A 24,856-nucleotide genomic window follows, 5' to 3' on the forward strand; every position below is an offset into this window, starting at 1 on the left:
GTCCCATTCTCCATAATTGCACGTGAATCTGGAAGTCTAAGTGGGAGACTAGGTGATCCCAGGCTTTTTGCTTCTTGTGTAGTATCCAACAGTAATTAAAAAATTATATATATATATTTATATATATATATATATTTATATATATATATTAACAATTATAAGTCCTTCTCCTGAATGTTTTCATCCAGATATTAATGACAAGTCTGATTCAAGTGATGATATGCCTACCAAAATGCATATGTACACCATTTTGCATATGTACACCACCACCTTCTACGCTTCCTGGTTCTGTCCAGCTCAAATAGATGTGTGAAAACATTGTAAACTGTCATTTTTATTTGAATTTTGATTTGTCTTCTAGAAGTAATGAGGAATACTTCTCAGACCAACATGTCCTTTAGCCTCTGCTCTGAGAAGGCAAGAAAATGATAGCCAGCTGTGCACAAAATGCATCATTGAGAATTTGTCATCTAACATCACAATATTTTTGGACTGCTTCTTACTGTTACTTTCATGCTGAAACAGTGAACAGCAGTAACAGCAGGGGACCTTAGACCAATATAAAATGTCATGCAGATAAATCAAAGAGGCTGATTGGTCAGGAAGGGAACTTGTTCAATTTGGAATGATCTCTGAAAGTGCTCTGCTATTCTAAATAATAGCAAGTACTGGTGGTGATGTTCAGGAATCATTTTCAGTGATAAATCTAATATGACTGTGAAGCAGCAGAACAAAACAACGAGCTATTCCCGTCCACTTGCAGAATAGGAAAACTGAGGGAAATGTGGTCGTCTTTCATTATCCATGCAATCCATGCCATCTTCATCATCTGTGGAAATGAAGTTTAAAGGTACTTAGAACAATCATTTTCCTGTGCATTTCATAATATTTTAGTGTTAACTTTTATATATGGAATTCTGTATATATTTTAGTATTACCATACATAGTAAAAAAAATAAAAGGTCACTGTTTCAGTGGAGCTGTGCATGCAGAACAAGATCTTAATATTCCTTTCAGTACAGCATATAATTATCAACAAATACTAGAAGCTACAGGAAGATGATGTGTTTTCTCTAGTTAGACTAAATAAATTATGATGTTACATAAACAATGTAAGAGATCACAGTCCAACACTGTAGACTGTATCTTTCAATTTTTTATTTTCAAAGGATTTGTGTATACATTTCAAATAGGGAATGTCAATTAAATTCATAAAACAATTGACCTGAAAATGTAAAGTGAAAATGTTGTGTACATGATCACCAATATCTTTAGCAGAGTTCTTGTAAAGCTGAAGACTACTTTATTTGCTTTATTTATTGGACCTTTAAACAAAATGGACTAAATTGTTATGTTTGACATCTATCAAGAACAGAGAAAGAGTACTATCAGAACTGTTCTGTGACATGCAAATACGCACCTTACAAGGTGCTCTACTATTGGCTGAGAGTCAACAAAATGCATAGCAAATGTCTTGCTTCAAACAGATGCTTGTAATCAAGTATGTTAAATATTCTGTTGAAATGATTGCCCAAGTATTTGGGGCTTTCCGCATTCACTTTTACTAGAACTGCGATTATTAGCAACTATGAAAAAGGTCTGGGGGAAGAGATCCTGAATTGCTCTAGTGGATTACCAGTATGTCATTAATCCGAAAATGTGAGTACACTGAACAGTGGGGGTTGTGTCGTATGGGGCTGCAGTGGGGGAATCACCCAAAATCAGGCAGGGGACTATTGCACCAGCAGAGGTCTCATGGGAGCAAGATCCTTACACCCAATTTCAGGAAATTGCTCACTCCCTCTACAGCCCCCACTGTTCAAGAGGGTCCCTCAACCTGCTGGGGAGGGTTTGGGGGAAAGGAAAAGGAGGGGCAGGTTGGTTGTGTGAGCTGCCTTCTGCTCATGCGAACACTGAATACAAACGTTGCAAACCACACATTATTGTTTCTTTGCTGGCATCAAATAGGTATTTTGCATGTATTTGTGTTTCATAATAAAATATATACATCCACTGGAGTCCCTGTATAGCTATAATTAACTACTACTGAGATACGTACATTTTTCAGGTGGTGTTATTGTAATAGTTTGAGCAGTAAACTCTTCATCAAAATATCTGGTGTCTGTCTCAGATGTCACTTGAGGTTTAAAAGGAGGGACAAGCTGAAGGAGTGGGGAAGAAAAAATGCATTAATGAATGTGAACACAACCAATTAAAAGCAGGACATATAGGGAATAAATGAAGATCTTATGGTCCAGTAGTTAAAATAGCTGGCACCACAACGATCCTAGATTGAAAGTCAATTCAGAAATGAACTTCTGGCAAGTCATGTTTGCTATTCCAGCTTTTGAAACTTGGAAAAAGAAAAATGCAAAAAGAAAAAGCTGCTGTTCTGCTTTATGTTTTTTTCAGTTGTAATTTTATACTGATGCTTTACTATTTTGTTGTACATTGTCCTGGTCAAGACAATGCCTTCAGGTTTGAGGAGCCTCTGGGCAAGGTGCCCTCTGATGGGCCTCTCCTGTTCTGAGGGAAGTTAGAAGCCGCCATTTTAATTTCCTATAATGCTCTGCAGTGTCTGACTTCGCATCACTGCGGGGCACTGTGGGAAATTAAAATGGCAGGTCACAGTTGCAGTTGGCCACCATGGGGAGGATTTAAAGGGAGGTGTCCGTGTGGTAGGCACTACCAGGGCACTGTGGTCTTGGCAGCTGCTTAAAATGCTTAAAAGCACTCCCACAGTAATATTGTCCCAGTCAGTTGATTTGTAATGTACCTCCACTATAAAGATAAAGGCCAATTCCAGAGCTACACTGGAAAAGCACAGAATTTCATTCAACACACAGGATTTTTAAAAATTGAAAAACATCCAATTATATGTTATAGCAAATATTTATTTCATCAACTAATCAAACCAATATTCTGCAAATTTGTTTCACAGTTTAATTCTGAACACCAGCAGAATTGTGTAGTTCCACAGAATTGTCTGCAATGTTCTAAGCAATGGGCTGGCCAATTAAATATATATACATATATAATTGCTGCCCCACTCCAAGGTGGCTGGGACAAATGGGTAGGATCTTTGGTGCCCTACCACTGGTGGCCAGCTCCGCCGGTTCCCAGTGCACATGTGGCTGATATTTGGGGGCTTGCCCCTGGAAGTGCTACTTCACTGCTGCTGGTGGCAGAGGATGTGTGCGCACTGCTGCAGGCATTGGCTGTGCATGCACCAGGAATGGCAGTGGCAGTGTTGGCCACCAGTGGTAGGGCACTGTTGGATCCTACCCTATGTGTTTAGGCTGTAAGGTTTCAAAATGCATTGTGATGCATTAAAACAATTAATATAATCTCTATTTGACCCACCTATTCCACTTAGAAAGGGATACTGATTTAGCCTGCAGTCCTATACTCAGTTTCCTGGGACTTATGTTTGAATAAACATATATAGGATTGCACTGTTAAAGAAATGTTATTCTCATGAATAAAATTCCAGTTCAAGCTGGAAAAACAGTGTAGGCTAGATCCAACATCTGCCTTCCATTGAGGGAAGGGCTCCACTCACAGAAAGTGTCTCCGCCGTTTTCTGGCATCTCCTATACCCCACCCCCACATTACAACTCACCCCATTCAACAAAGTCCCCTGACTCACTGCGTAGCATTTTCAGGGGTCTGGAGAAGCTGCCATAGGGAGGAGGGGTGGTGTAGTCCACTTCCACCAGCCCAGTACCACATGCCTAAATCTGGATCTAACCCTGTGGTTGCTTGACATCTATCATTTGCTTCCCTACCTTTCCTCAGTCCATGTCACACACTTCAGTTCTTATATATATTTTTGTAGATTCAGAATATGCATAACTTTACTTAGCATAGAAAGAACTGTTCTGCGTTAGACCAATGGCTCAGCAATCTCTATTTCACATTAATCAAAACCATATCCTGCATGAAGTTAATACTATCCAGACTTCCAGTTCCAAGAAACCTGGGGGACTCCTACATTCTAGGATTGTATCTAATCAGTTGTACTATACATTACTACTACTTTTACTAGCAGCAGCATCTTTGGGCATGTTTGTAGTCCCCACTCTCTTAATGGGACATAGAGAAGCAAGGTATCCCTTCACATTACGCTTCCTCCTTCAGAAAATTATTTTGCTGCTTTTTTACAGGTGGGAACATTGTACACACTAAAGCAATGGATAAGTACCCCAACCAATCTGTCTTTGAATGGCAAACATTTACTTAATCCCATCATGAATAACAATTTGTTGCACTTACAAACATTATAAATTAATGTCCGCTTATACTTAAAGTCCTAGTTACAGCAACATAGGTAAGAGTTACTGCAAAAGAATATCAACAAACCCAATGTGTCTCAATTTACTTGGTAAAATTATATTATTTCCATTTTCTAACGACAACTAGCTCCTTTTAACCTACGTGTGTTTTGGTATGAACATAGTTGAGTAGCAACAGAAAGAATGTGGGATTGTAGGTATATAGGACAGCTCTGGGAGGAATCCCATAAAGGATAGGTGTGGAACACAGAGGTATCTAGTGATGCAATACTAAAAGTGTTAAGTATTTTACAAATCGTAAAAATAACTGTAATTATTTAAAAGGCATTGTACTCCAACCCAAAAATAACAAGTTACACTAAACAGCTAAAAATGAAAGCGAGTACATAATCATGAATGCCATAAACTCTAACAGTGTCAAGCATGCATCCATTGAAATAAATGGCTTAAACACACTCAGTTCAGACATAACATTCCTGCCCCAACAAACCATCCCTCCTCCCCTCACACCCCCATCTTCAGCAGTGACTTCCTTGTGTGTGAAACCAGTCTCTCATAATGTCCGAACCAGGAAAATGTGGTTTAAGTGCTCTCCATAAACCAGGATTGCAAACCAGCACCCTGTTTGCAATCTTGGTTTGTAGGGATCATTTAAACCACTTTCTCAGTTTGGACATAACGGGAAACTGGTTTAATAAACCAGGAAGACCTTGCTGAAGTTGGAGGTGTGAGAGGAGGAGGGAGCACTTGAGCTACAGCACTATGAAAGTTATGTCTGAATCAAGCTACTGCAACTAATATTTAGAATATGAAAAACCCCATCCAATATTTGACAGCAATTCATGACCCATCAATCTTCTACCCAAGCCATAGTCTGAATTAAGCTGTTATTACTATTGTTCATATTGAATACAAATTTCATTTGGTTCAGATGCTTGTAGACACACAATTGCCTGCAGGTGTGTACAGACCAACCAGTAGACTTGTAATGTGGCAGGGATCATGTGGTGCTGTGTGTGCCTCCACAAGGGGCCTATACAGGTGGCTGCCAGATTTTATGCTCCATCAGGGGCCCTGAGCAAACCCAGGTCAAAGTCTCATTGAAGCCATACTGATTTGGTCAATTCCTTTCTGTTGAGCTTGGATTTAGTTCTCTCTCAAGCACACCCACAGGAGAACTACTGAACAATCTTTTTCAATATACTAGTACGGTATTTAAAAAATTCTAATTTCCATTGCAGAATATGCTATCCTCTGGAATTGCAATCCCAACTTTTTGTCAAGTTCAAGCCCTAACATAGTTTTCCTAACATCATAGATTGTTAATAAATCAATTTTCAAAGCTGTAGCCTTAATCCATAAAATAATTCACTAGGGAAGACACAGTCCACAAATATAGCCATTCCTCACTCCCCCATTCACTGAGGTGACATATTTTAGATTAGAACTTTTAAACAAATTTTCCACTTCTCTGCTTAATGACATATATTTGTGTGTCACAAAAGAATGAGCAAACCAGGCATGACCTGACGGGGCTTATGTGTTTATGGCGGGGCTTAGACTTGGAACATACAATACATAAAAAAGTGAATGCCACTGTGCATGAGCAAAGTACCTTTATCTACAACTATATGACTGCAACCAACCTGACTGCAAGGAAGTCAGAAGATATGACTTCCAAATAGGCTTGCATCCCAGTGCCCCCATCTCAAGAAGATGCTTTGCTGCTGGATCAAACTTAATCCCCTTTAGTCCGGCACAGCACAGGGCCGGTTCGCATGAACAAACAGCCCACATGGGTTGTTTATGTCATGGTGAGCGCAGCCGGCATTTTGCATATTCAGCCTTTGACCCATGGTCTGTTGTAGGGTTATGCAAGGGTTGTTTAACTTTTGCATAACCAGTCGGGGGTTGAATATGCAAAATGCCATTTGGCACATGCCGCAGCTCACCATGGGTTACTACCCACAGCTGCTTGATCGTCGCTGTTTCCAGCAGCAGATGCCTCGGGTGTTCACAAGCAGGGAATAATGGTAATGGCCTGGCCCAATATCTTGTAATCAAAGGTACATTACTTCTGTAGGTGGAGGTTAGTCTTCTAAACAAACTCACACTCTTTTCTTTTTAATGTTGGCTTCGGAAGAGCTACTTCATGTAGGCTTGCGGGCATGCATGCATTCAGCAAGATGATTTCACATTTTTATTCTTGAAGAGCAGACCCCCAAACTGTCCTACTATATCACAAACAGCTTTTGAAACTGACCTCAGTATCAAAAATGGTCTCGCATATGGCATGAGTCCATATGTTTCTTGGGGCCCTGGACCAATACTTGCTTTTCTTTTTCTTTAACTTTAGCATTTTGTTTTTCAAAGCTTATCCTCTATCATGCTCAAGGAAATATACTATAAAACTGAACAGTAATTATTGCAGCAGAATAAATGTATCAATTAGGGAGAGACAGGAAATTCCCATTGATGATTAGTCCTAGTAAAAGTTCCCAAGTATTATGGTAAGTTAAGGTTATTAAAGAAAAAAAGAGGGAACAATAGCCCTTACCTAGCTAAAACTAGTCATGATGACTAATAGTGCAAACCTATGCATAGCTGCTTCTGAACTGTGGTGCTGGAGAAGACTCTTACGAGTCCCTTGGACTGCAAGGAGGTCCAATCAGTCCATCCTAAAGGAAATCAACCCTGAGTGCTCATTGGAAGGACAGATACTGAAGCTGAAGCTCAAATATTTTGGCCACCTAATGCGAAGAGAAAACTCTCTGGAAAAGACCCTGATGCTGGGAAAGACTGAAGGCAAAAGGAGAAGGGGACAGCAGAGGATGAGATGGCTAGATAGCATCACCGATGCAATGAATATGAACTTGAGCACAGTCCGGGAGAGAGCGGAGGACAGGAAGGCCTGGCATGCTATGATCCATGGGGTCACGAAAAGTTGGACACGACTTAACGACTGAACAACAACAACAACATGCATAGTTATTCAGAAGTAAGTCCCACTGTGTTTAATGGGGCTTACTTCCTAATAAGTGTGTTTAGGATTGCAACCTTAGACTGTTATCCTGTACACACTTACCTGGGAGTAAGTCCCATTGAACTCAATGAGGGCTACTTCTGAGTAGAGATGTATAGACTTGCATTGTTAGTCATGACTCACTTGTTCCATTGGTTTCAACAGGGCTTGTTCACAAGTGATCTTAACTGGATTGAGGCCTTTAGAATCAATGCAAATTTTATACTTCTCTAAAAAATTGTTCAACATATGATGTAAAAATTAAATATGAAAGGCATTCTGAAGAGCAGATCAGCTACACATCTGTAGTAGGAGAGCATTCACCAATCTCTTTGAAAAAATAGAAGGCCATCGTGACAGGAATTCTCAGCATGACTTGGTATAATAATATCATTTTTTCATCTTATTTACAGAAATAGAAATAAAGGGGAATAAATGGGTAGTCATTAAAATTACATATATATGTCAGCCATGCAACTTGCATAATTGAAAAAAGTTATTTCAACCCAAAGTCTAATTTTTGGTCTACTCCAAAACCTATATGGCATCCATATAGGAAGGTTTCTACTTGGTTGACCAAGTTTGGGATCATGTACCATATAAAGCTATTCAAATACCCATGAAGATCTCTAGACTGGGAGCTAAGGTGTGGTAAGCAGTGGTAGCTTTGCACTAGCATAGGCCCCTCTGTGCCATATCCGTACTCTTCTAGAAGCTTCCCCAACCCTCAGGAGCAGTTTTTAGAGGAGCTTCCGGGGGAGGGCGGTGTTGGCAAAAACTGGGTGCCTGCTTTGCACAAGCAGAAGTGCTCTCCATTACTGCAAAGCCACCATTGGACACAACCTTAAGTATTTTAATGCCTGTTAGCAATATTCATTAGTTCAAGTCAAATAATCTTGGGAAAAAGAAAATAGCAAAATGAAATTATCTTTGCACTGCTGCCAAATACAACATCTAAGATATGAAACTGTTCACCCAGGTTGTATTTTTCACACTCAAAATATACCGTAGTAATTTATAGTAACAAAATACACTTGCAATATAGCAAGTGAAAAATAGCCTTATGTACTCCTAGGAACACTTACTTGGAAGTAAGTCCCAGTGAAGAAAATGGGACTTACTTCTGAGTAAACGTATATGGGATTAGGCTATTACATGCAATTAAGCAATTTTTTATAACATGTCTGAGGTGGCCAAGAGTAACTACATCTCTGAGAGGTGACATTTATTTCCATTTCCACCATTCCAGCTATCACCATGGTGTCTTCTTCCTAACAAAACCTCTGGATAGTGCACTTCCATGACTTAGTCCACAATCCTCAGTTTCCCTCCACCCACCACCTTGGGTGCCTGTGGTGATGGTTCCTTCGTGCAGATTCTTTTGCTCCAAGTATACAATAGGGCAGAGGAGTGGCATGAGCAATTCTCAGTTGCACTTTTGGCACCTTTGTAGTCTTGGTCTACTGCTTTTTTGTTTTTGAAGTTAACTGTACATTTTACATCCTGTAAAATATTCCTTTGGTGACAAAAATGTATGGATACTGTCAAAACAAATCACCCAATTTTAGAGGAAAAACCTCTAAAAACATTACCAGCTTCTGAAGAACTCTTGTCAAGAAATGAGGAACCAGCACATGGGACTTCAACACCACCTCCAGAAGAAAATAAGAGAAATGCAGTAAGAAACCCCTTCCTAATAATATTCCGTCTAAAGTGGCATCATGAAAAATAGAGTTAAAATAATATACATAAGGAAGAGATGAACATCTAGAATTAGAGTTGTGTAAGGACACTCAATACCTAACAATTAAAAAATTGTTTAATAAACAGGTGTTCCTTCTTAGTTTCCATGTTCTCTAATGAGAATTGTATGCTGATTTTATTACCCTGTCTGTTCTGTTTCTTTATTCAGTGAAAAATGCTCCTAGAAAATCAAAGAAGTTTTAGGGCACTGGGATTTTATGTGACCCCAAATACAAATCATTTTTTAAATGTATGATGCTCAATACAGAGCGGGGGTAGGCAACTATTTTTGATCTGTGGGCACATTTGGCAATTTGAGACAAAATGGCTGCCATGAGCGGCATGTCTAGTCACAAAGGACAAGTTACCTGCCCAAAAGACTGAGTACAGGGCGGAAGTGGGGTCTGAGCCCCAACACACTAAATAACTCCTTTGAACCTGCAGCTGGTAAGAAAATGTGTTAAACTTTTTAAAAAGTTGGAGGACTAGGGCACCTGGGGTAGGGGCACCAGGTGGGAGCACCCTCAGGCATCATGTTGCCTACCTCTGATACAGAGACTTTGGCTTCTTTTAAGAATTAAAAAAGTATGGTTGTTTTATATATCCCACACATTTCGTGCAGAGGATAATTTCACATAAAAACACTGAGGATAGCTTAGTTCCTAAACTAACAACTAACAGTTGTTGCAACAGTTGGAATATAATGCTGCAACTCTTCCAGGATTTCAGGTTTCTGAATCTCTGAAGTGCCATATGGCAAAACATAGTCAAGGCTTGGATGCACCTGCACAATGGGACTTTCCTGCCATCTTCTTCCTAGCATAGTCCCTTGCATCCCACCAAAGCCATTCCTGAGGGTCAAGGCACACTGCAGGATGGCATGGAATGCGCTCAGGGGTTGCAGGTGGGGGTGGGAGACACGCCTTTTGCATGAGCAGAAGCACCCTCTAATCACGTAAGTGGCCCACTAGATCCAAGCCCATCTATGCTTACTATTTCACAGTGAATTGACTGGGTAGGAATCTTACACTAAAGGGATTGTCTACATTTGCTGATTTTGTTTAATGCACATAGCTTCATATGATGAGCTAGAAGGACAAAGCGGTCTAAAGAATGTAGAGATAAAACTACCACTCATAAGTATCCTGGATAGGAAGCATTAATATTAAAATGCTCATGGCGACCCATCCGTTAGGCTAGGGTGCAGAACCTCTTTCAGCCCAGGGGCCAAATTCCATTTCAGAAAGGCACCTGGGGGCCGCATTCTAGTGGTGGCTGGGGCCAAAAGCAGGAGGTGAGAGGCCCCAAATACCAGCATGTTTTAGCCTCAAGCTCTTACTCCCAGTCACTAAGCCTTAGGAGAGGCATTCCAACTTTTTAGAATGGAGAAAAAACTGCACAAAACCCACCAAACAATTGGTGCTCGAGGAAAAGGGGGGGTGGCTTTCTGGGGAACCATGGTGGGTTGGATTTGGAGCCCCAGAAGACTGGGCTTGGCCCCCGTGCCTGAGGTTCCGCATCCCTGCATTAGGCCATTAAGTCAGCCTGTACAATCTACACAGCTTCACCCTCTGAAGTGCCTTCAGGAATACATGTACTGGAAAAGTATGAACAATGGTTGCCGTGTCCAAATCTGAAAAATGTCATAAGCCTACTCACCAAATGGAGTTAGAGAAAAGCATATCTGGTCATCCCACCCCTACAAACTGAAAATCCATGTGCAGCAACAGATCCATAATTATCCAAAGTGAGCAGAAGAAGCCAAATTGCTATTAATTACTTATGTCCCTAGGCCTCCCAGATCAAAGGTGCTTCTAGCAGTAATTATTTTAGGAATTTGGGGGAGGGATGTTATTCAGCTTTGATCAACTCATCTGCAGCCATGCCCCAATCACAGGCATAAACTATGTAAGCACAGCAGCTTCATGACAGGCCCTCTGTCCTTCTGAACATCCATTAGCCAAGTAAGCAAACTATTAAAACCCTTTCTACATTAACAAAACTAGATCAAAGAGGGACAGGCTCAGTCAGTAGCACTCACTCTAATCCCACATTTTGGTAACGGCAGCATTTGGCAGCAATTTGTGGGTTATTAAACAGCCCCAAGTTAACCCAAGAACAAACCATGGGTTAACTTGGGGTACAAAAAAACCCAAGTGCTGAGGTTTGGATGTCATGGAAACAACCTACAAATGCCAACTGGGAATCTGGGAAGCAAACAACTTCACAAAAACTGCTTTAAAACAGCAAGTACTCACAGCACCATTATCAACACCAGAGTTGTGAATTAATACAACCCAGACCAACAATTATTCTTAAAAATAAGCACCTTGAATGTTTTGTATACTGAACCAATAATGCAATCACCACAAAAGCCGTTTCACTACAGTCAGCTCAAATTAAAATCCAGATACACATTTACAATTTGAATCTGTGTTAGAAATGGAAAAATAAATCCCATTCAATAATAAATCACATTGATAAAATAGTTTATATTGCTCATCTTGTGAATAATTATACAGATATTTTTTCTCAATTATTTCCTTAATTAACTGCTACTTTAAAAGTAAATAATGTAGTCAAATATTCAGCATAGAACTTTCAGTAATTTTGTGTGAGATTCTAACGCTCCTCCACCACTTATTTGGACAATATCAATCTATTACTGGGGTCCAGTGGACCCATTTAAAGGCCTAGCTGGAAATAAAGATAGGATCTGATTTCAAAATGAACATAAAACATTGGTATAACATTTGAAAAATGTAGTATAACACAAAAACTATTTGGGTACATTACACCCCACAACGTTAACTCAATTTTTTAAAACAAGAAGTGCACACACATAGAGCAGAGAGTAACTATTTATTTCGTTAGAGGCAACCAAGCCTCTGACATGTGATTGGGGAAAAGTACAACCCACCAACACACCGATTATACAAACTTCACTGGGTGATCCAGAAGCCTTGAAGGAGAAGAGAAAGCAAAACAGAAACCAAAACCCCCTTTTGTGACATACTGGGGTCATAATAAGTAACAGAAGGGGTACAATACACCCCAGAAGCCTAATGGGGTTGTGTGTGTTTTTCAAAAGAACATTTCAAATAAGAAATCTGTGTTGCAAGTTTGCACCAATAGGGTATTAATTCCTGAGTCAAGATAAAGCCAACTTGGAGCAGAATTAACCCCCAAGGGTAATTTTTACTCCTGGAATCCAATGTACTCCTCTAGTGCTTTGTAATGCTGGTACACGCAGGAATTCACCGGGGAGGGGGGCAGGATACAATGTACAAAACCAGAAAAACGATCATTTCAGTGTTCTTGAAGTGGCATAACCAAAATAAAACAAAATAAAATGAGTTCATGATACAGGCAAAATAAGTTATTTTCCACGCGGTATTTTGAAGAGTTGCTGGGCACAGCATGGATTATTTTAAGCACTCGTTAGTTTCACTTTCTCATTCATTCCAATGCAGTAATTTGAACCTGATAGCTTTTTAAGTTAATTTTTTTTTTAATGGAAAAGGAACATATGAAACCCTACGGGACAACTGATCCCATAATTGTTCAGGAGTACATGCAGTAGTTCAGGTTTGCTAAAAAATAAATTTTAAAAATCTACAAATATTTCAAACAGCTATTAGGGACCACCGCAACCCCACAGGTGCTGGAGGGTTAAATATGGAACTGCATTTTTAGCTTACAGTTTTCAATTAGTTAATAACATGTTTTAATATGTGTTTATAATTCTCGCCATTTAAATCTCATGAGGAGCAAAAAACCAACTGAAGCTCTTTTATGAACTGAAAAAACGGATGTTTAAAAATGCCGTTGTTTTGGAAATTTCACCCCTGAACACTGGTTTATAAAAGCTTTGACTGAGCTGAAAAAATGCAGTAAGATCTTTAAATAAGGTTTCCAAAACTACTTTGTTACCAAAAGCTTTGGCTGGATTCTCAAATGCCATATATGGAATTCTGTACGCACAGTTGCGCTGGGGGTGGGGGTCGTGTCTACTCTTCCTTCTGGCTGGCGGCAGCCCCTGAAAAATTCCTGTTGAGGCACAAGGAGCTACCTTTGAAAGAGGAAAATCAGCAGACGCTCTGTGCTCACACCGAAACATTTCACACATATGCATGGGTTTTTATAAATCCCCGCCTTTATTATTTTCAGGAAAGAAATTTAAATTCCTGACATACTTGCAGTATAATTGTAGCTGTGTTGGGCTAAACTTATGCATGAGACTTAATATCATATCCCCAGTTAAGGGATGCTTGTATGCAACAAGGTGTTGCATACGCATATGTACCAGCAGATCCTCCTGCCCTGCCTTTTCAGGCTGCTCAGTTCGCTGCAAAGAGCAGCATCCAATATTGGCCCAACATGTGTGCAAAACAGATCTCCCATACACGAGGATCCAGTGCATGCTTGAATGTGCATGAAACACTGCTGGACTAAATGTAAGGCATATATTGGGCATAATGAAAGACAGGATAAAAACGTAAGGGAGATTGAGAGACAGAGAATCTCTCTCTTTCTCTCGAGCCGATAACAGTGGATCGGCTGTGCAAGTTTTTCAGGGTCACAACGTTTTACCTAAAATCTAAGCAAGGTAGATCACATTAAATTTAATATAACGTGCAAATACTTTAAGGGCGCTATTCTATGGCTGCTAGACAGTGGCTGGACAGCCATAGGATTGTTCGGTTCCCAGAAAACTGCCTCCCCACCCCCACTGCCTCATGGATCGTCCTGAGCGCTGCACTCCTAAGAGCAGTGCAGACTGGGAAGAAAGGGGACCTTCCTGGGGGTGGGTGGGGACCTCGGAAGGGCAGGTACGATGCTTCCTATGTGTTGTCCAGCCCCCCGGCCCCCCAGCTCTGAGGCACTGCGGCTAGACAGCTGAAATTGGCCATTTAGCTGCACATGCAGGGCAGCTGGATCGTGGAGGTGAAGATCTCCTCTGCGCTCTGCCCACCCTGCACTGGATAGGTGGTCGCCTCCATGTTTGGAGGCAGCTGCTTATTCCCATAGGATTGCGCCCTCCGGAGCTCAGGTATCTTATGAGCGAGCACATAAAATGGAGGTGACACAACCCTATTTTGTACTAAATTTGGGCACCTACACTTTCTGTGGTTGGAGTCAAGGTTTAAGAGTGGGGGTGAAGATTATTTGAATTAGACACAGTAGCAATGAACAGAAAACCATAACCTTTTCAGAAAGCTTTAATACACGATGTCCAATTGAGATAAATTTCAGTTCCCAGGTTCACTTTCTGAAAGTGTGAAAAGTACCATTGAAAACAAAACCTAAGAGGTCTGATTATCACTTCATGAAATACATTTCCCTTATTCCCAGTTTTTCTTTAAAGAAAAATCTAACACTCTTTGTTTCAATGAACACCTCACCATTCTGAGGATAATGTGCTAAACCAGTAGCAAACCAGAAATAAAAAACAGATTTTCTAGAATTCATGATATTTTCTCACATGCCATCAATTCCAGAATCAGAAATCTATCATGGCCTGGCTTCACTCACACAAGGTTCTCAAGATTCCACCCCATGAAATTATCCAAATTAGCTCTAGCCCTTTGGTTCTTGCTATGCATTTCATGAGCCCCGCCTCCCACTTAGTGCAGAAAAAGCTGGGCTAGATAGGAGGGCCTTTCTTGTATCATTCTTTGACAGACATTTTCACAACAGAGCTACACTGTGTAATTCTATTAAATATTAATGGTTTAAAAACAGGAATTACCAAAATATAATAATTTTGATTTTGCTTATTCATCTTTTATTTCAGCCTCAGTCAAGAAAACACAAGAAAACACTTAGAGCCCACCACCTCCCTAGGCAGTTGGTTCCATTGGGCTGCTCACATGACATGACAGCCCACTGTGCGTTATTTAACCCAGGCTGTGGCACGTGCAGCTACCATTTTGAATATGCAACCAACACTTGAGGGTTGTCATGTTGTGCAAACCTGGTGAGCATGGATTAGGCGAGGCTTAAACATCCCTCAAATAACCCATGGTCTGTTTCAGGGTTATGCAAGTGTTTTACCCCTCCATAAACCACACTCGCTGGGTTCACATGACATGACAGCCCCAAGTGAGAGTTGTATATGTATCCTGGCACCCATGGGCGCCGTGGCTCGTTGTGGGTTAAATAACACGTGAAGAGCCACGGCATGTTGTCCCAACCCAGTCTGATTGCTCTGACCACTACAAAGCTTTCCCTGATATTCCCCAAATCTGCCTTAGTGTAATTTAAGCCCATTATTTCATGTCCTACAGCCTTGGACAACAGAGAACAGGTTGTAGACCTCTTCTCTGTGACAATCCTTCAGATCAGGGGTGGGCAACATGTGGCCCACGGGCTGCATGAAGTCCTCCCAGCCCCCAAGTATGGCCCCTATCACCCTTGAGATTCAGGTGAAATATATAAAAAGAATTTATATATTCTTTTTAAAAAAAACCCTAACAAAATGGCACCTAGAGCAGCTATGGAGTTCCCAAAGGGTCAAAATGTGCAAGCTACCTTTGACCCTTTGGGGACTCAGTAGCAGGTATGGATGCCATTTTGTTTTATTTTTTTTAATGATCCCTCCCCCATTTTTGGCACCTGTGGGGGGTGGCCCCTGGGGTGGAAATGGACCCCAGACCCCCCAAAGTTGCCCACCTCTGCTTTAGGTATTTGAAAAGTGCTATCATATCCCCCTTAGTTTTCTGTTCTCAAGGCTAAACACACCCAGTTCCTTCAGTCTTTCCTCATAGGACTTAGGATGCCACTCTCTCTCTACCCTTGGTTGCTCGTTGCCTCTGTGTTTTCTTGTTTACTTTAATACCTGTTGCGTCAGGGGGAGGTTCCCTGGATGTCAACAGCGGGTTTCTTGATGATAGTAAATATCGTCAACAGTTGCCCACCCTGGGTGAGAGACAGGGGTAGGGGCTTTATGTGCTAGAACTCCTTCTTCTGCCCAGGATGGGAGCCTGTGGTGGCTAGAAGTGGATTTCCCTCTGGGTGAGAGACAGTGGGTGGAAGTGTTTGTAACACTCCAGGTGAGAGATGAGTTGACAAGCCTGATGTCTTGTATGTGACCAGTGGCTGGTTAGACCACAAGTTATCACCTGTGATTGTATCAGGTTGGCTGTAGATGATTGATTGGCTGAATGGAGTATGTGAGGGTTTTTTTATTGAACTTGAATGTTTGAGTTGTGACTGGGTGTTGAGAACATATGGGAAGTTCTGATGTGGCAAGGATTTAGAAAATACGGAGCTCCATGGAGATGGTGCCTCTCTCCCAGTAATTTGGGGCAGAAGGAGATATGGCAGGAGGAGGAGGTCTGGACATCAGAGTAGAATGGGCCACAGAAATGTATACACTGTTCACTGTTCCCCTTCTACCTCCCTCCTCTAGCTCTCATGTACACGGTAGCTCATCCACTGAGCCCTCCTGTCTTGCAGTGTTGCTATTAAACATCAGGTCAATCTGTAATAAGACCACACTCATCCATGACCTAATCATGGATGAGAAGGCCGATCTGGTGTGTATTACTGAGACTTTGGTGGGTGAACTGGGTGGGGTTGACTTGACTCAGCTCTGTCTACCTGGGTACTTGGTGCAGCATGAACATAGGCTGGAGGGCCAGGGATGGGGGGAAGAGAGAGTTGCCGTGGTTTACAGAACCTCCATCTTCCTCACCAGGAAACCACTCCACCTTGGGAGTGGGCCTTGAGCGGCTGCACCTGATACTGAGCCATAGAGAAAGATTGGGGATGCTACTGGTGTACTGCCCAGCCTGCTGCTTAACATCCTCCCTGACTGAACTGGCGGAGGTGGTCTCAAGTGTGGTATTGGAGTAACCCAGGACAGTGGTTCTGGGTGAGTTCAACTACCATGCTGAGGCTGTCTCTGGAGTTCCAGCTTGGGACTTCATGGCCTCCATGACAATCATGGGGCTGTCTCAGTTTGTCATCAGCCCCAAACACAAAGTAGGGCATACCTTTGATTTGGTTTTTGCTTTTCTGAGATAAGTATCTGAAAACTGAGGGGAGGGGTGTCCAAGTAACCCCATTGTCATGCTCAGCCCATTTCCTGGTAAGCTTTGAACTTACAGCGTTACTTTCCTCCTGCAGGGGCAGGGGATCCATTCAGCTTGTCTGCCCCAGGAGACTGATGGAATCCAATTGGTTTCTGAAAGCTCTTGGCGATTTTCCAGGGGAGAAAGCTGGTAATCCAGCCAAGGCTCTTGTCTGACTGTGGAACAGTGAGATGCGGAGGGCCATCAACTTGATTGCACCTGAGTGCCCTCTCCAGCACTGTGGAGCCCGCTCTATTCCCTAGTATACTAGGGAGCTACAGTCAATGAAACAGGCTGGATGTCAGCTAGAGCGCAAATGGCACAAGGCTTGAAGTGAAGATGACTGAGCAAGCTCTAGAGCACATAATCATGCCTATTGTGTGGCAGTGCGGGCAGCAAAGAAAGCTTACTTTGCTGCCTCCATTGCATCCTCAAGTAGCTGTCCAGCGGAGCTCCTTCCACTCTCCCCAACAAATGGGGCCCTGGTCCTCTCAAGGACCCGCTGTGACCTTTTGAGGACAAAATCACTCATTTCCATAGCAAATTTGATGCTGTTATTAGCACAGTTCCAGTTGAGATGTCTTACACCACCATCTGCCCAATTTTGTAGCATTAGTTTCAGTTGCTACAGCCTGATGACATGGACAAAATGCTTGCAGCATTGCGACTGACCACATGCCTTCTTGATCCTTGCCCCTCCTGGCTAATAAAATCTAATAAAATGACGGGGGTTGGACTCGATGGCCTTGTAGGCCCCTTCCAACCCTACTATTCTATGATTCTTTGACTGTGTGGGTCCGGGGTGTGGTGAATACTTCTCTGTGGGAGGGGATGGTTCCTGCTGTCCTTAAAGAGGCAGCAGTGCAACTACTCCTGAAGAAGCCCACTCTGGATCCAATGGCTTTAGACAACTACAGCCCAGGTGCAAATACCCCTTTCTTAGGGAAGGTACTGGAGATGGTTGTGGTGGAACAACTGCAGAGTCTCTTGAAGGATACTGATTATCTAGACCCATTACAGTCTTGGTTTTGACCTGGTTACAGGACTGAATCAGCCTTGGTAGCCCTGATGGATGTCAGGAGCGCCCTAGTGGCCTCTTTCAGTACACTCCAATAGCCAACTCAAGACACAGACAAAAGGATTCTTTTCAAGGCTTTTACAACTTAATGACTCTTTCAGATGCTAATCACCAGCAACTAAGCAATGAACAGCAGAGTAGCCTATGCTCCGGGTAGGCAGTTGATCCCTGTTTGAAGGAGAATCACTTGAAGACCCTGAACCTATGGGCTAGGGAGAGATCCTCCCTCTTTCCCTTGGGTCCACGGGACGCAGCCGTTGCTTGCGCGCCAAACGGGTCCTACACCTCCTTTCCACGCCGTCCATTGCTTGTCACTCCCTGCGTCTGTGTCGAGCGTCTAGCAAGCCCCCCTCCCGCACTTTCTCATTGCCAGGGTCACTATCTATCTCAGGAATGCCGGCAGGAGGAATCTCTGCCAGCTGCTGTGCCTGTGAGGGATGAGCTGGCTCCTCTCCCACGGATTGCTGATCCTCCTCAGAATCAGAACTGCTCTGGGGTTCTATCGGCTCACTTTCCACCCTGACATCGGATGACCTTTATTGAGAGAGGGACAGGGGGAATGCAACTCTACTCAATCTCTCATCAGCTTTTGATACCATCGACCATGGTATCCTCCTGAATCGACTCCATGGGATGGGCATTGGAGGTGTTACAGTGGTTCTGGTCTTACCTGCGGGATTGATTTCAGAGAGTAACATTGGGCGACTATTCTTCAGCCCCTTGGCAATTGAGCTACGGGGTTTCACAGGGTGCCATCGTGTCCCCAATGTTATTTAATATCTATATGACGCCACTGGGAGCAGTCATTGGGGGTCTTGGAGCCAAGTGCAATCAGTATGCTGATGACACACAGCTCTATCTCCATGTGACATCTGAATCAGGTGAGGCTGTGCAAGTCCCAGATCAGTGCCTACATGCAGTAATGGGCTGGATGAAGGCCAATAAACTGAAACTGAATCCTGACAAGACAGAAGCCTTGTGGGCGAATGGTTCCCGGGTCCAGGAGATAGGCTTATTGCTTGTTCTGGATAGGGTTGCACTCCCCCTGAAAGATCAGGTTCATAGTCTGGGGGTACTCCTAGATCCATCACTGCCACTGGAGGCCTAAGTGGCTGCTGCAGCTCGGAGTGCCTTATACCAGCTTCGGCTGGTTTGCCAGCTACAGCCTCTCCTGGACAAGGATAGCTTGGCCACAGTGGTCCAGATGCTAGTTAGCTCAAGACTGAATTACTCCAATGCCTCTATGTGGGGCTGCCCTTAAGGCTGCTCTGGAAGCTTGAATTAGTGCAGAACGCAGCAGCTTGGCTGTTATAGGGAGTGGCCCTTTTCAGCATGCAGTTCCTTTGCTGAGGGAACTGCATTGGCTGCCTTTCCGTTACTGGGCCAGATTTGAAGATCTAGACAACTTGGGCCCAGGATACCTGCCAGAGCCCCTTCTCCCTTACCAACCTACCCGATCAATGAGGTCATCAGAGGGTATGCTCCTGGTGGTTCTGCATGGACCTATGGCCCAACTGGAGTCCATCCGGAAAAGAGCCTTTAGTGAGGTGGCTCCAGTCCTATGGAAGTCCCTGCCTCTGGAGGTCAGGCAGGCACCAACACTGGGTTTTTGGTGTCTCCTGAAAACAGCTCTTTTCCAGGAAGCTTTCCTTGGTTAACCAGCCTCAGTTAACGCTGGCACTCTGTTTTTTTTTTAAAAAAAAATCTTAATATCATGTTTCTTCTTTTTATCTTTTGTTCATGTTATCTCTTGTTGTTCACCACTCTGGAATCTGTTTAGATGTGGAGCGGTATACAAATGTTGTAAATACATACATACATACATAGGACTGTGCCTTGAAAACTGCACCAGAATGAGAGAGTAGAGCATGGGTGAGATCAGCTGCTACTGGCTGTAAGAAATCTGGTTGCTGTTTTCTGCACTTTGTACTCCTGGGGCAGCTGTTTGCAATTTGTATTGTTTATTAATGCATCAATGCAGAGGAACGTTTTAGTGTATTTGGCTCTGACTTACAAATTGCTGATAAATAATAATTGATATTGCATAGTAATGATTGATTTTTTCCTATTTTGTAATTAGTTTGAAATGTTATATCAGTATTAGTAAAATTAATTGTTTGGTAATATACTAATAATGTACTATTGTAATTGAGGTACTGGTATGCTTTCTTGTTTTTGTATTGCTGTTGTGGTGTACCCTTTGAGTACTTTCTGTGGAAAAGCAGCATATAAATTAATGATAATGAGCTTCTAATCCCCTGATCATTTTTGTTGCCCTTCTCTGAACTCATTCCAATTTAACAGAATCCTTCTTAAACTGTGGTATCCAGAACTGGACACAGCATTTGAGGTGAGGTTTGACCAGAAGAGTAGAGTGATTTTGAAACTGTACTTCTATTGATGCAACCTAAAATTTCATTTGCCTTTTTTTCAGCTACATCACACAGCTGATTCTTATTCAGCTTGTAATCGCCTACAGCTCCAAGACCCTTTTCACATGTACTGTTGCCAAGCCACATATCCCGTATCTTATACCTGTGCATTTGATTTCTTTTTTCTCAATGAAGAACTTTGCACTTGTCTCTGTTGAATTTCATTCTGTTATTTTCTATCCAGTTTTCTAACCTATCAAGATCATTTTGAATTTTGTTTCTGTCTTCTTCTATTAGCTATCCTACCCAATTTTGTTTATCTGCAAATTTGATAAGCATCCCCCCACTGCTTCCTCCATTAATAAAAGGTGTTGATAAGTAAAGGGCCCAAGACCAAACCTTGCAGCACCCCACTTGATACCTCCCTCCAGTTTGATGAGGAACCATTGATAAGCACTCTTGAGTACGTTTCTCCAGCCAGCTGTGGATCAACCTAATAGTAGTGCCATCCAGCCCACACATAACTAGTTCGGTAATCAGGATATCATGGGGCACTTCATCAAATGACTTGCTGAAGTCAAGATATATTATGTCCACAGCATTTCCACAATCTACTAAGGAAGCTACCCAATCTAAAAATGAAATAATATTAGTCTCGCAGGAACTGTTCTTGACAAATCCATGCTGGCTTCCAGTGGTCACTGCTTTTCTTTATAAAGATCTCAGGAGGGCATTTCAGAATATAAGAAATTAAATATTAACTTTTAGTCAAGTTAATATTTTTAGTTACTTTCAGTTTTAGCATCTGAGGATGGGGAAAATGTTACATGAGCATGGATGTAACTTCAGTAAAGTAACACAGTTATTTTAAATAGAGTTAATAATTTTGGGAGATTTGTGGAACTTCTGAAGTTACACACTGTCACAGAAATTGTGTATGTGTATGTTTTTTATTCTAATGCCAAACTATTTGCATAGCACAAATGATACCATAATGGTAAAACGTTACTTTTCCCCTTGTCTGTAGTTTTCACATAAGGAGCTGGTAATTAACTGCTAAATATTACTATAGGTTCACCATAAATTTTACCTTCTGCTTTTTATTTCTATTTTATACATTGATCATTAAGGCCACATTCCTATGCACACTCATTAGGGAGTAAGATCAATTGAATATAGTGGGACCTACCATTAAATAAACATACTTTGGATTGTTAATTGGTTGAAACTTTGGATTGCAACTTAGTTGGTTATTTAAAAAAACAAACTACCTTCTATGCATAACATTGTTAGTAGAAATATTAGAAAGTATTCAACATGCTTTTGATTCTTAGATCTAGGAAAAAGTTTCCAGAGAAACAAGGCAGAGCTGCTGCTAAAGTTTTGCCTTCCTCTTATGTTTTCCAGAAAGGGTGGACATTATTTTATTAGCTCATGTCATGTATGTCAGAGCCAAATAGGTATTAAATGATGTGTAAATGCTATTATAGGTTGATATGCATTAATGTAAGAAAAGTTTGAGGGTTACCATCTTAATGAGACTCCATGAGGCATCCATATTTAGTTGATACAAAGAAGGATGCAATATACCACTGTTAGCCTTACAGGGGGCCTGACCAAGCAGGTTTGGGGAAAGGCAGAAAGAAACAGGAAACATTCCTCAAAGACTTAAACAGGTACTGAAGTTTCTAGAGAAGGAAGTTTGCCTGAGAGGTTTTAAGGAACTGTAATAATTTCTACAGAAATATATTTATGTAATATTAAAATGGTGAACTAAAAATAATTCGTGTCATGATAAATTACAGAAACATGCCCTTAAAGAAACAAACCACAGCATGATACTGTAAAAAAAGGATTTTTCAGTAACACAGATACCCCACACCAGACTTCCTTTTTGACTCTCACATGAGTTTTTCAAGAGCTATACTACCTTATAAATTCCAAAAGAGAAATAACAAGTAAAAAAATATGGAACATTTGTACAAAGACAGTTCCTATCCCACCATTTGAGGAAAAAGCAAGCAAAAAACATTTTTACCTTGTAAACTGTAGAACTTAATTTTGGGGCTACACATGCACAAGTATTTAGATGGGCTTATCAGCCAGAGTTTAGAAATTGGACCATTCTAATTATGGCTTACACACACTACTGAAAGATAATAATTGATATTGTGTTGCGATGTTTGATTTTGCCTATTTTGTAATTAATCTGAAATGTTATTATGTTCGTATCAGTGAAATGAGCGTTTATGATTGTAATGAGGTCTTACTATAACAATCTATTTTTTGTTGTTGTATTGCTGTTTCGTTAGCCACTTTGGGCACTTATTGAGGAAAAGTGGCATATAAATTAAATGATGATGATGATGAATTAAATATTTGGGCTCATACACATATAACATTCTTTCTATCATAAAAAATACCTTTTAAAATGTAAAATATATTTTTATGACAGAAATAATGGTACACATATGGGTCCAAGTATTTCATTAAGTACTACAAACAGATTGTCGGAATGCATTTTATTCAAGAGTGGAGGAAGGGAAAAGAAGCTGATATTCCATAATTAGAATGGTCCAATTTCTAAACTCTGGCTGATAAGCACATCCAAATACTTGTGCATGTGTAGCCCACTTTTGTTACTCTAAATAGTGTCAGTCTATGATTCAATGGAAAGGACTACATCCAGCCCCAACCTGTCCTGTATGGTGCATAGACTGGGCTGGTTAATCTCTCACACACAGTGGCCATTTGTGAACACAATTCTGCATCCACCTAGGGTTACCTGCATACCAAGCTGTCTAAGGGTAACCATAACGGTTACAAAAGAAGTACGAAATTACTTATTAGTTTTGTCTTGGATTAGGGCATGTATCATTATGAAGTACATTCCTGATCCAGCTAGAATTAAGCATTTTTAAGTCAGGTTTTCAGTAGGTGAGAGTTACTCCCATTGAAACTAAAGGCAATAAGTGCTTAATTTTAAGTGGGTCATGCACTATGGTTTTGCCAGCTTATCAAACTATTAAAAAATATTATGTTTTAGGAGCAATATTCACATTTTTCTAAATCTCAGCTGAAAACTAAATGTGTAACATCATTAGGAAACCTTAAGCATTCAGCTTTATCCCATTCAAACCTACCTTTTTATCATATACATCTTGCCAGTTTACTCCAGCAAAGAAACTGTGTCGCATAATTTCTTTAGCATCATCTGGTCCTCCACCAAGACTGTTGAGGGAAAGTATAAATTACACATCTTATTAGCAAAAGAGAAAAACCCCAGAATGCCCTTTTTACCTAGACATTTTAATTTCAGCTGATTTCCACAAAAATTTAAAACCATTCTATGAAACAGCATGATACTTGACAGGTAAGCTACTTAAGAATTTCATATACATCCTTCAAGTGGGAGACTAATGAATTGTTTTTAAAAATTAAGAACACACACATCTAGTTTACGTGACTTCACCAACACAGCTTGTAGCTCAGGTACTCCCACCTGTATTGGCAGGGACTGCAGTTCAAATGAGTTGGTCTGGAAGTGCAGGGAGGGCTCACATAGATAGATTATCATAATTTATATTTTTCCTGGAAGATGCAAAGTATGTATTTTGCACAAAACCAAGATGCACAAGACAAGCAAACATGAGGTACTTGCACTCCCTGCTCTGTTTGCAGCTTATTGCCTGAAGATGCTCTTAAGATAAAAAGCAGTTTTGCAAATGGAGACTGCAGTAAATATGCCTTGGTGCTTCCATCTGCCATAGCCCTTATCAAGCTACAAAGAGATCTACTAACTGAAACATAGATTCTGAAGCACAACAGTTAAGGGACACATTTTTTGTTTACTTCTTCTACAGCATTCTGTATTGGCTATAGTGTAACTTTCTATTCTTTTGGTTTTTTAAATTTCTTATTATGCCTTCTGATTTCTCCCAAAATTGATACCTTGTCCACATTTTCTATCTTCAATGCTTACTTTTACTTCTTGTAATAATGACATTTCTCTTATTTACTTTTAATGTTCCCCCTTCCCTACTTCCTTTGAAAAAATAATCTCCAGAGCTAACACCTTCTTTCACACTGCTTCAATATTCTCCTCTTCAGTACAATTAGGCTATCCTGCTTACATAACCACTGTAAACATTCTCACATTAGGCCAGGGGCAGAGATCATCTTAAAATGAAATCAGGCCCTATCCCCCTTGTAATTACTCTACACAGATGTGCCATTTTTAGCTTATTTTAATACATTCATTATTTTAT

The 24,856-nt window shown here is 41.1% G+C and overlaps 1 protein-coding gene across 1 annotated transcript in view; it reads right to left on the bottom strand.

The window, feature by feature from the left end:
* Positions 1-347: 347 nt before the first annotated feature.
* The window catches only part of AKT3 (AKT serine/threonine kinase 3), a 232,442-nt gene continuing 207,933 nt past the window's right edge, over positions 348-24,856 (bottom strand). Inside the window, exons 13-15 of the mRNA XM_084828246.1 lie at positions 23,732-23,819; positions 2,060-2,162; positions 348-829 (exon numbers count right to left, since the gene is read on the bottom strand). Of these exons, the coding sequence (XP_084684372.1) occupies positions 744-829; positions 2,060-2,162; positions 23,732-23,819 (277 nt within the window). The 3' untranslated portion in view covers positions 348-743. The remainder of the gene's footprint in view (positions 830-2,059; positions 2,163-23,731; positions 23,820-24,856) is intronic.

This window comes from Heloderma suspectum, chromosome 1 (assembly GCF_057233095.1).
Source record: "Heloderma suspectum isolate Gila_16-S chromosome 1, 16-S_ref, whole genome shotgun sequence".
Taxonomy (NCBI): domain Eukaryota; kingdom Metazoa; phylum Chordata; class Lepidosauria; order Squamata; family Helodermatidae; genus Heloderma; species Heloderma suspectum.